The sequence below is a fragment of the Dermochelys coriacea genome, chromosome 5 (assembly GCF_009764565.3).
Source record: "Dermochelys coriacea isolate rDerCor1 chromosome 5, rDerCor1.pri.v4, whole genome shotgun sequence".
In the NCBI taxonomy this organism is placed as follows: Eukaryota; Metazoa; Chordata; order Testudines; family Dermochelyidae; genus Dermochelys; species Dermochelys coriacea.
In genome coordinates this window covers 96,974,873-96,987,028 of record NC_050072.1, presented here as the reverse complement: position 1 = coordinate 96,987,028, position 12,156 = coordinate 96,974,873, and the positions used below count along the sequence as shown (strand labels likewise).

The 12,156-nt window shown below is 37.3% G+C and overlaps 1 protein-coding gene across 9 annotated transcripts in view; it reads right to left on the bottom strand.

The window, feature by feature from the left end:
- PRUNE2 (prune homolog 2 with BCH domain) overlaps positions 1 to 12,156 on the bottom strand; it is a 183,168-nt gene that overhangs the window by 36,900 nt on the left and 134,112 nt on the right. For all 9 annotated transcript variants that reach the window (XM_038402478.2, XM_038402481.2, XM_038402485.2 and 6 more), the window contains exons 10-11: positions 1,552 to 1,631; positions 143 to 343 (exon numbers count right to left, since the gene is read on the bottom strand). In XM_038402478.2, the coding sequence (XP_038258406.1) occupies positions 143 to 343; positions 1,552 to 1,631 (281 nt within the window). The remainder of the gene's footprint in view (positions 1 to 142; positions 344 to 1,551; positions 1,632 to 12,156) is intronic.

The window sequence follows — 12,156 nt, the reverse complement described above, 5'->3', positions numbered from 1 at the left end:
ATGAATGGAAAATAGCTGAAGTATTAGATTTACTTACACTGCCTAAAGGCTGACACACAAGAGACAGACCTAGGCCCATCTAAAACAGTGAGGAAAAGCCTACTTTATTTCTGCGTAATGTCTTCCCAGTCTAGCTCATTACCATTTCCAGTGTATTCAAAAGAATCTGCTTCATCAGGTGTGTCAAGGTCATCTACATTGATGTCAATTTCATCTGGTGTATCCAGATTATCATCAGAAAGGACAGACCCTTCACTTCGGTCCAAAGAAAGGTTGATGTTTGGAGCAGTGAGCTTTATTCTTCTGGGGTGGGAGCCATTAAGATCCAGAGAATTAGGTGGCTCTAAATAAATATGAAGAAAGAGAAGATTATCTGTATTAGATAAAACTGCTCTATTGAATACTTTTGAATAACATGAAACACATTTAACAATGATATTTTCTATCAACCAGTCATTTAAAATTGTATAATATATAAAATCAATTGTAAAAAAAGTTTACAAGAAACCAAAATAGATGTATGTATTCAGAAATGTCAAATGTAGCTAGAAGTTCTAAATTACATGAATTCCTAGTGACCTCAGTGAGATACATATGGAAGTATCCCAGGACAGAATTTGGCTCTATACATTTAGTTAAAATTATCATTATATTTAAATAACAGATGAAGGATTTGTATTGTCATGTTCCAAACTCTGATAGTAGCACCATTGTTAATCATAATCACTTTCTCTTAAATTGTTCAAAATGGGATCTAGCTCCTTTGAAGACATGCCTGAACAGGAAAGTTCAGATCTGTTTATCACCTTTTCCAAACTTCTGTAATACTTAGATACTGGTGCACTTTGTTTTTATTACAAAATTATGGGCCAAAAGCAAAGTTCAGATGTGCTTCTGCCAGTATATGTGGATCACACAGTTCATTTCAATGTAGAACCAAGGTAGCTTTAAATCCAGAAAGAATGAATATACCTTTAAGTATCTATTGTAGTATTTGTTTGGTATCATTCCTGTGGTGGTATTTTGCAAATATGCTGCTCTGTATTTTGTCTGATTGATATAATGTGAAATTCTCTACATCAGTAGTTATAAATATGCAACATAACCTTGTTCCTCATAGTTGAGTGTAATTAAAGATATTCTCAGTTAATTAAAATACAAGTTTGGCATGATTTCTTCCCTGCTACTGCATTTTATGCAATATTTTAAGCTCTTTTCTTTGAATTAGTGTATTTTAATATCTGAACTTACTTACCCCATTTAGACTGAAGTCAAATTTAGCATACTTAAGGCAGAGTACTTAATGCATTTAGTTCTTGTGATAATTAACAGACAGCTGACACCAGGGCACAAGGGAAAATATGTGGCACATTGCTAATTATTATCATTTGTCAAGTGAAGTACAGAATTAACTAAATAAAGCAAACAACACTTTTTTTCTAACACTGAAATGATGCCTTATCAGCACAGAAATGTCCTTCTCACTGAATAATTAAATGTCATGGAAATCAGACATAACCGAATGAACGAATGAATAAATGTTTCTCTTACCAGGCCTGATCTCTGTAGTATCAGGACTTAGTATTCCCTCCTCAAAGGGGATGTCCATTCCCACATCCTCTGGTACCAATCTGGAAAAAACAAGAACAAAGCAACACCTTAAATTGACATATTGTATTTTATATGCAAGATGACCAAGATCAAAAGATAATAATTTGATCTAATTTGGAGCACTGTCTTTCCTCATACATGTCTAATTTTACTATTTGATTTGCAAACAGGCTACAGTCATATAGTGAAGACCACAATGTGGCTGATAGAACATGTCTAGGTAGCTCTGAGTTACTTCTATTGTTGATACGGAGATGTGGCCCCTGGAGAGTGTAAACCCCACCACATAATCATGCACTTGAGTTTGGGTTAGGACGTAGCATTGTGTAACCCCACTTCAGCAGACGGCAGTTGTTTCAATTTTATGCAAATTAAGTGCAGCTTTTGGGCTTCTTGCAAGTTGCTAGTGCAGCACTAGGTGCCAGAAAGTTGTAGCTATCCTGACCCACTGCATGCAAATCACATATCATAGCAAGACTTCCATAATAACCTAATTACCATAATCACATTTGCTGTACATCAACATTAAGACTAAAAGGATATTAAATTATTTTGATTTTATTCATATTTTAGGGCTATTTTGCATGAAAATCAATCATTTCACACCTTTAGAGAAGGTTGAATAAGCATGTGAATCAGCTAAAGTGTCTCATTCTGTCATGGAATTTCAGAAAGGCATGTATAGGACTGAAAGAACTCAGAAGCACAAAAATAATATCCTGGAATTTTGTGACAGATTTTCTATGTTGCAAAAACTCCTACCAAATGGCTAACTTTCATATCAAGTAATATTAGTTAGGAAAGTATTAGGGAACTATACTAATAATTATACCTAAAAATGACTATTAATTGGGATAATGTATAGCAAATACTGGGGGGAAACTGCAAATGTTAGAATTTTTTAAAATAAATCACTTCAGCTGTGTTCATTCCCCTTTTGTATTCACTTTCTGTAAAATTTTTACAAATAAGTTTGCTAGTAGAAATGTTCACAGAAACAGCAAATTTGAAATGAATGTGACAGAATATTAATTTGAAGTAAATTTCAGTTTCATAACTGCGAGTATTTACACCATAAGCCTTATTCTGAAAAGTTACACTAAATCAATCAGAATAAACATATTGTGTGACCTATTTGTCTTTTCCAAACAGCTCAATTTTAAATTACGAATACTGATTACGCAAAGCAGTATTTACAGGAAACATTTCATAGGAAATCCAAAATGAAATATCTTCACATAAAAATTTAGTTGAATTTCTTTAAAAAAGAAAAAAAATTGTGGAAAACATAATTTTGTTTGCAGATAGTTTGTGAACTGAGAAAAAAAAGCCCCAAATGCCATGGCTAAATAGCTTTTTGAGAATAGGCAACCAACTCTCTATAAACATCCAACTGGAATGTTGAAAATAACTACGATTTAATTATTGAAAAAAAATACAAGATCAAAGATGTTAATGTAACAGGAGTTTCTAACACCATCAGCAGACCTGATACTGCTTTCCTTGCTCATTCAAAAAAATTGTCATTGATTATATTGTGAAATGTGCGTTCTTATGGAAGGCAAGGACACAGAAAACACAGTATTCAGGTAACTTTTAAACTTTATTATTGTGAATATGCAAATGTGTAGCCTCAGGCATATTTTTACAGTAGCAATTTAAGCTAAAAAATAGTCTGACTTTTTTTGCTTTTTTAACAGCAGAATAATAATTTTGTTTTCATATCTGGATCACAGAAAACTGGCTAAATGGATTTGTATGAGACTTCTCTCCTCCCCCCCACCCCAAAAAATCACACTCTGGATCTTATTTTTAGGCTGAGACTGATGTTATAGCCTGTTAATGATGTTATAGCCTGTCGTATCCAGATGGAGGACCTGTTTTGATGGAGTTCCATTCATTTGTATCTACAGGAGGCTCTGTTTATCCACTGAACAATTCTGCTAATGGTTTAGGAGAATATTATAACAATTGACTGCCACCTAGGTGTCTCCTGTACACTTCATCATCACAGGGCACCAAGGGAAACAATCTTGGAATTAAGAATTAACAAAGATGGAGGTTTAAGTAATGGTTGTGGAAAAGTGAGTATGAGGCAGATCAGTTGCAGTATAGAAAATTTTAACATTCCTGAGCTGGAGCTGTGATAAGGGCAAAGTAGTAAGTATTTTCCTCTGATATATCTTCAGCAGAGTCTCATCTAGCAGACTCACTTGAACTGATGGGGAACCTAATTAATCCAACGTACCTTAGTTCTTTGTTACAGCGTTCCTTGTTGTACATTCTATCTACTTTGTTGGGGGAAAAAATCCTATCTGGCTGTTTGGCCAGCATCCTGGGAGCAGTGTCAGAGCATGGTCTTCTTTGGTTATTTATTATTATTATGTATTTATCGTATGATGGTAGTACATAGACATCCCAACCAATATCTGGGCCCCATTGTGCTAAACACTATGCAAACACACAGTAAGGGACAGTCCCTGCCCTGAACTGCTTACAATCTAAATAGACATGCCAGACAAAGGGTGAGAAGGGAACTATTACCTCCAGTTTGCAGATAGGGAACTGAGGCACAGAACGTTTAAGGGCTCGATCCAAAGCTCACTGATGTCAATAGAAAAAATCCACTGATTTCAAGGGGCTTTGGATCAGGCCTTAAATGACTTGCACAAGGTGACAGAGGAAAACTGTGGCATAGCAAGGAATTGAGCCTCAAACTCCTGATTCCAGTCCATTTCTTTTACCATAAGATTAGCTTTCCTCTGACAGAGTGTCACCCAGTTTCTTTCAATGAGCTCTTAGAATCGGTGGCCTGTACAATCTCCCTAAATATCACTCAGCTGGGCAAATCTATGCCAATGAAGGAACATCAGAGGAGGCACCTTATTATCTAGTCTCATGTAACAATGCCATGTCTAGACTCTGCAGGGGCCAGAGCTAGGTGGGCAAGTTTCCATTTTAGGATTCCACCTCTGCTCTGTGGCTATGGAGCCTGGGAATTGTATAGAGGACCAAAGGCTTCTACATTGTGGATGATGCATGGGCAGGCCTTCTCCCTAAATGAAATGACAAAGTCTTTAAGGTGCCACCGGACTCCAACAGATTTATTTGGGCATAAGCTTTTGTAGGTAAAAAACCTACTTCTTCAGATGCATGGAGTGAAAATTACAGATGCAGACATTATTATACTGACACATGAAGAGAAGGGAGTTACCTCACAAGTGGAGAGCCAGTGTTGACAGGGCCAATTCGATCAGGGTGGATGTTGTCCACTCCCAATAATTGTTGAGGAGGTGTCAATTCCAGGAGAGGCAAAGCTGCTTTTGCAGTAAGCCAGCCACTCCCAGTCCCTATTCAAGTCCTAATTAATGGCATTAAATTTGCAAATGAATTTTAGTTCTGCAGTTTCTCTTTGAAGTCTGTTTCTGAAGTTTTTTTGTTCAAGTATGGCTACTTTTAAATCTGATATAGACTGTCCAGGAAGATTGAAGTGTTCTCCTACTGGCTTTTGTATGTTACCATTCCTGATGTCCAATTTGTGTCCATTTATTCTTTTACGTAGAGACTGTCCAGTTTGGCCAATGTACATGGCAGAGCGGCATTGCTGGCACATGATGGCATATATCACATTAGTAGATGTGCAGGTGAATGAATCCCTGATGGTCTGGCTAATGTGGTTGGGTCCTCTGATGGTGTCGCTAGAGTAGATATGGGGACAGAGTAGGCAATGAGGTTTGTTACAGGGATTGGTTCCTGGGTTAGTGTTTCTGTGGTGTGGTGTGTTGTTGATTGTGAGAAAGAAATGAAATGCTTTGTCATCACTTCACTAGATTTATTGCACAATGAATTTCCTAAGCAAAGTCGAATAACTTGAATACTGAAAAAGGAATTGTTTAATTACTTAATTTCATCTACAAAACACTCCACTTTGGAACACGTCTGGTGGTTGTCAAAGAGGCTTTGTATTTTTCTTTCTTGTTATGGACAACAGTAGAATAAATGAAAAAGTCTGATCAAAGCACTCTGCTAAAGGATAAAATAAATAGCATTAAATTGTTTGTAATTATTAACACTAAATAGTAGAATCAAAATAAATGTTATCTGTGCCGAAGCTCTACAGAAAACTGACACTTTGAATGTCATCACTGTTTCCTTACAAAATGTAAATAAATGATTAAATATTTAAATGCTTTGACCAATACACAGTAAAATTCTGTTATTAAAACTAATTCATCCTTTTAAACGAATATGAAATAAAGCCTGAGTTTTATGACGACATTTAGATGTCCCAGTAAAACTAAATAAGATACTATATGCAAACATCAGAGGGGGAGTGAATATATTTGTGAATATATTCGCTTTAGTGTCCATATTCAGGTTTTATTTAAAATGTGTTTTATTAACATTTTAAAATTTAGATGCCTAAATCTAAGCATGAGACTGCAGGAGTTTGGCACTTCTGAAAATCAGGCCACCTTTACGTGTCTATGGGCACAAGTTTGAAAAGGTTGGCCAATATTAATAGACATGTTTTCTTGATATTTTAAAAATGTCGCTAAAATATGGTTTATTTTTAAATTTAAATTTCCCTTATTGTTCTGTGAAACAGAAAAATATTCTGTTATTGCAAGTATTCTCAAAGTTGAGGTCGGGACCCCACAGTGGGGTCGCGAGGTTATTACATGGGGGGTCACGAGCTGTCAGCCTCCAACCAAACCCTGCTTTGCCTCCAGCATTTTTGATGTTGTTAAATATAAAAAAGTGTTTTTAATTTATAAGGGGGTTTGCTATGTGAAAGGGATTTATTTGGGCATACTCTTTTGTGAGCTAAAACCCACTTCATCAGATGCGTGGAGTGAAAAATACAGTGAGGAGTATACATGTGAAAAGATGGGAGTTGCCTAACCAAGTGGGAGGTCAGTGCTAATGAGACCAATTCAATTAAGGTAGAAGTAGCCTATTCTCAACAGTTGATTACTTTTGTAGTGCTGTCCTCGCTTACAGACAGCCCCCCAACCTGAAGCAAATACTCACCAGCAACTACACACCACACAACAAAAACACTAACCCAGGAACCTATCCTTGCAACAAACCCCATTGCCAACTCTGTCCGCATATCTATTCAAGGGACACCGTCATAGGACCTAACCACATCAGCCACGTTATCAGGGGCTCGTTTACCTGCACATCTACCAATGTGATATATGCCCTCATGTGCCAGCAATGTCCCTCTGCCATGTACATTGGCCAAACTGGACAGTCTCTACACAAACGAATAAATGGACACAAATCTGACATCAAGAATTGTAACATTCAAAAACCAGTAGGAGAGCACTCCAATCTCCCTGGACACTCAATAACAGACTTAAAAGTGGCAATTCTTCAACAAAAGTTCAAAAACAGACTTCAATGAGAAACTGCAGAACTAGAATTAATTTGCAAACTGGACAACATCAAATCAGGCCTGAATAAAGACTGGGAGTGGATGGGTCACTACAACAAGTAATTTTTCCTCTGCTGATACTCACACCTTCTTGTCAACTGTTGGAAATGGGCGACGTCCACCTAGATTGTATTGGCCTGGTTAGCACTGCAAAAGTAATCAACTGTTGAGAATAGGTCACATCCATGTTAACTGAATTTGCCTCGTTAGCACTGGCCCCCCAACTTGGTAAGGCAACTCCCATCTTTTCATATATATATATACATACACACACTGCTTACTGTATTTTTCACTCCATGCATCAGATGAAGTGGGTTTTAGCCCACGAAAGCTTATGCCCAAATAAATTTGTTAGTCTCTAAGATGCCACAAGGATTCCTCGTTTTTGCTGATACAGACTAATAAAGCTACCACTCTGGAATATGTGAAAGGGGACACCAGTTTGAGAACCACTGCTATTCATAAGTATCTGAAAGCAGAACGTGATTATAAAGAGAAGTGAAAGTCACAAGGTAATTTTTATTCTTTATAATGGGCAAAAAGCAAAAATAAAACAGGCAACATAAACGGTGAATGGTAAATTTAAAGAATACTTTGTTTCATAATCTCAAGTGTAAAAATAAATTGAAAATGAGTTTTATCCCAATTGTGTCCATTTTATTTAAAAGTGTTCTGTAGGAAAACAAAAGACAAAACTTGGATATTACTGTAAGCTCTTTGAGAGACAGACCATCTTTTTTGATCTGTGTTTGTACCATGCCTAGAACAATGGGGTCCTGGTCTCTGATTGGCCTCCTAGGCGCTATCGCTATACAAATAATATCTAAAAGAGCAATTTTCTGAAATGAATTAAACTGAGTTAATAATTTGTTATTAATGGGCTGTTAAAGTTTTATACCCCAAGCGTGAATTGAATCTCTACCCCTTTAAACTACATTCTCTTCATAGGTTGAACTAGCCCATTGATTTCAATAGGAGTGATATTCAAGTAATTGAGAACAGAATTTGGCCAAGAATCTCTAAGCTCAATTTGATGGAACAGCATTTTTATGTAGTTAATATACAATATTCAGTGTGGGGTATTCGTTGTGTGACAGCTGTAGAAGCAAGAGGTACCCTCCTCCAGATGGAGACTTGACAGATTTGGGACACTGCAGGTATATAAAAAATAATTTAAAACATGATCATAAACAGCTTTGTTGACATAAAATAATCTCCTGCATTTCAAATCAAAGAGGGGCATATATTATGGCCTTACAGCAAAGCTGAATGTAAATATCTAAGCAGTTTTTGCTGAGATAATGCTTTTTTTTTTAGTGTCAAGTCCCTTTTCTATGAAATAAACAATAAACAGCACTTGAGAAAAATGTCCTGAGAATGATATTTTAGAGCCCTTGTATGCACCCTAGAAAGACCAAATAAGCATATCACGCTGGAAACATGAGCTCTAATATGGTAAGTAAAAATAAAGTTTTTACAGAATGGAGACATGATTAATGTTTATTTACTTATAAATTAATATGCAAAGCACATATTTAAAAAAAGGGACGGGAACTAGCCCTAGTTACTCTCAAATGACTATTGTTTTCATTTCCCCTTTCACAGCCAGAATGGGTAAAAACCTGGTGGACTGGGGGAAAGGCTTGGAAAGGAGGAGTACTGCTTCTACTGTATTGTACACTTCTTCCTCAAACTCCCCAGCAGTGCAGAAATGGGCGAGGTGGGGACGTTGACTCTCTGCAGCACTATCACCCCCAATCTGGCAGGATTTTTGTAAAACCTGACATTCTTTGCATTAACTGATTTGGGGTTCCTCCTCCACGCTCTGAAGGGAATTCTGGAGGCAGCAGATAACCAGAAAAATCCTTGGCAGAGTGTAGGCTGGGAACCCACCAACAGGCATTGGGCCTGCACAAATGTCAGCAGAATCCTCTGGTAATGCAAGAACTCCATTCTACACTGGGCAAACCCTTCCCACTCCTTCACCCACAGAGGGAAGCATTAGTACGTTGGAAACCCCTTACGGCCATGCTTGAAGAATTCCTGGCACACAAGATGATGCTGACCACAATATTAGAAATAGAGAGAACACTTTTTCTTTCCGGGGAATGCTCCTTGTTGAAGGACTACTCAGCTGCATTAGAGGCTCCATTATAGTCATGCACGATTTAGTGGATTGATAAAAAGATGTTTTCTTTTGAAACTGAGGTCAAAGTAAATTAAACTCTTTGTGTCCTAAATGACTTCTTTTGTGTGGTACACAGACCAGTCATTCAATGATCAGCTGCATTAGGAGTCAGGTTACAGGACATTAGCTTTGATATATAAGGCCTGCAGTCTTGCACAAAAGTAAGTCCAAAAATGTGTATTTCTTAAAGGCAGTTTAGAGCCAGATATCAGATTTGTATGAGAGGGAATGGAGGTGGGGAAAGCTGACTTGCAGCTGAACTCTTTACATTCCATTTTTATGGTTTAGTTAGCCACATAGCTGATGAAACAACCTCTAGATCAGTGGTGGGCAACCTGCAGCCTGTCAGGGTAATCTGCTGGTGGGCCGCCAGACAGTTTGTTTACATTGCACAGCCACCCACAGCTCCCAGTGGCTGCGGTTCGCCATTCCCAGCACAGGCCTTTGACCTTCCCGTTTTCTGTGCCCAAAAGCTAGATCACACTTAGGCTGGAGAAGGCCCGTAGGCCAGGAAACAGCACATTGACATTTTCTATGTTTTTTTCACAGATCTTTCATATTTTCCCCTCCTATGTGCAGAAATGTATTTATTTTTTTTTACTCTATAGGGCACTATGTTCAGGGCTTTTATAAAGTGGTCAAAGAAAGGAAAATGCCAAGAATATCATGCCCATAATCACATAAAAATGCTGCTTATCTATGTTTGTTTTGAAAAATAATAATGGTAAGACTGGAATACAAAGTACAAAGAGAATGCCATTCAGAGAGGAGACTGGAAAATTAGCCATATTAAAAACAAACAAGCTTCTCAAATTTCACAGCTAGCCCAGGTGCCACCATGGCCTTGCAATAAACAATAGGCTTGGCTAGTGCCTGTTTCGTCACTGATTCTCAACGAAAGATGGAGCTTTTGGAGGGAGAGTGGGTTCATTGTGAGATGGCTCAATAGATATAAAAATAATTTTAGGGGATTGGAGATCCTCTCTCTCTTGCACCTGCCAGGTGGATTAAGAACAAAAACAAAACAAAACAGAGTGCAGAATTTATTCTCTGTTCCTTCTTATCCCAATTTCAAATATAATACAAGTCACATAAAAATCAGGGAAGGAGAATTAGTAAAAAGTGGTATTGGACATCACAATGCAATATTTTTTTTTATTCTTGTTTCTTCCTCTCTTAAAAAAATCCTTCCTTGTGATCTCTGCAAGGAGCCGAAGTAGCACTCCCTTTCTGCTCGACATGTGTTCTTTCCCCCACCTCCACTTGTAATCTGTTCTTTCTTGCCTATTCCTCTCTTTCCCTTCCTACCGCTCGATTCTGCCGGGTGTTGAGTACCCTCACCGTGATCCAGCAAAGCACTTACGCATGTTCTTAACTTGACTTCAGTTAAACTATTTTCATGCTTAAAGTTCAGCATGGATTAAGAGTGCTCCATACCAGGTGGGATCCAGCCCTCAGCTCTTTCACCTTCCCATTATCAGTACTAACCTAAAGCCGTGACTGAATTATCCAATCACATTGTGGGTGGCCCAAGGGCAGGGGTGGAACTGCCTTCTTCCCCTTCTTGAGTATTTACTCAGGGCCACCTAAAATCTGGCCCTCAGTCTGAATGAGCCAAATTAATATGACAACAGAAGTTAATGGAATTACACCAAAGATGAATTTGGCAAAATATCTTTGCTTAATTGCTAATGATACTTCTCTTCCACTTACAATTCTATGCTACAAAATAAGACATCTTTTTCAGTTTAAGGCACACGGATCCAAAATAATCCCTTCAGATAACACACATGGGGTAACTCTCACTAGTTTCAATGGGGGTGGGAGGGTGGTCACACATCCCTTTCCAATGTTGTACCTGCTTTAACCCTCCCTTTTGCATTCAGGTAACACAATTGCAGAATCCATCACTACTGCAGATCAAACTCTTGTCAGACATATATTTTTTTTAGAATTAGAAACTGTTTGGCAGTTTTGCTTTTATTCCAAATAAATAATTAATAAATATTCTGCTTTCTTTTTATTAAAAAATATTACTGTATGTTTACGTGTTTGTACTGTGATGTCCTGTAACTAGAGTTCTTTCTCTATTTGAAAAGATAACTGAATGCCAGGGCCTTTCTCTATCAATATTTCTGATAAGAAATATTACCATAAATATCAATGTTCTAGGGTCATCTACCATTCTTGGACTACTTTTTCAAAATTACAACAGAAAAAATTAAAAATATAGTCAGTCTGTTGTGCATTTTGAATAGGAAACAATTCTTCTGATTACAGATGTGAACTATATAACTGTATTACAAATGAGATGGGTTAATTCAAGTAACATATTAAGCTACAAGAACTAGTAGGAAACCACATTAGTTGCATGTGTGTGCCTTTGCCTTTTGAAGCTGATCATCTAACTAGGGCAAGTGGAAGGGATTTGCAGGTTTAGCCAGAAACATGCTATACGGTCAATATCAAACAACCACAACAAAACAGGAGATTCAGGAAATACGGTATCATTATACACAATTAGGAAGGGAGAAAATGATAAAGTATTAGGCCATAAGCTCCCACTTCAAAATATATATATAAAAGTTGTCAGGAAATACTCAGCTAGAAAGAGAAATATAAACCATAAGTAAGACCCATTAGCCCAACCTAGTCTAGGGAGAAAAAAAAATATATTGACATGAAAATCTTCAAAATGACTTCCTAGAATCAGTTCCTAACTACAACATTTCTGTGCTACAAATCTGTAAGCAGGAAATTTCTACAGCTTGTTTTTAAAAGAGGCTTTGGAAGGAATTCTTAGGTTGATAAACTGAAGAGCTCCAAAATACCGAACAGTATTCAACAAATCAAAAAGAAAAGGAGTACTTGTGGCACCTTAGAGACTAACAAATCAAAGTGACATGTATTGCAC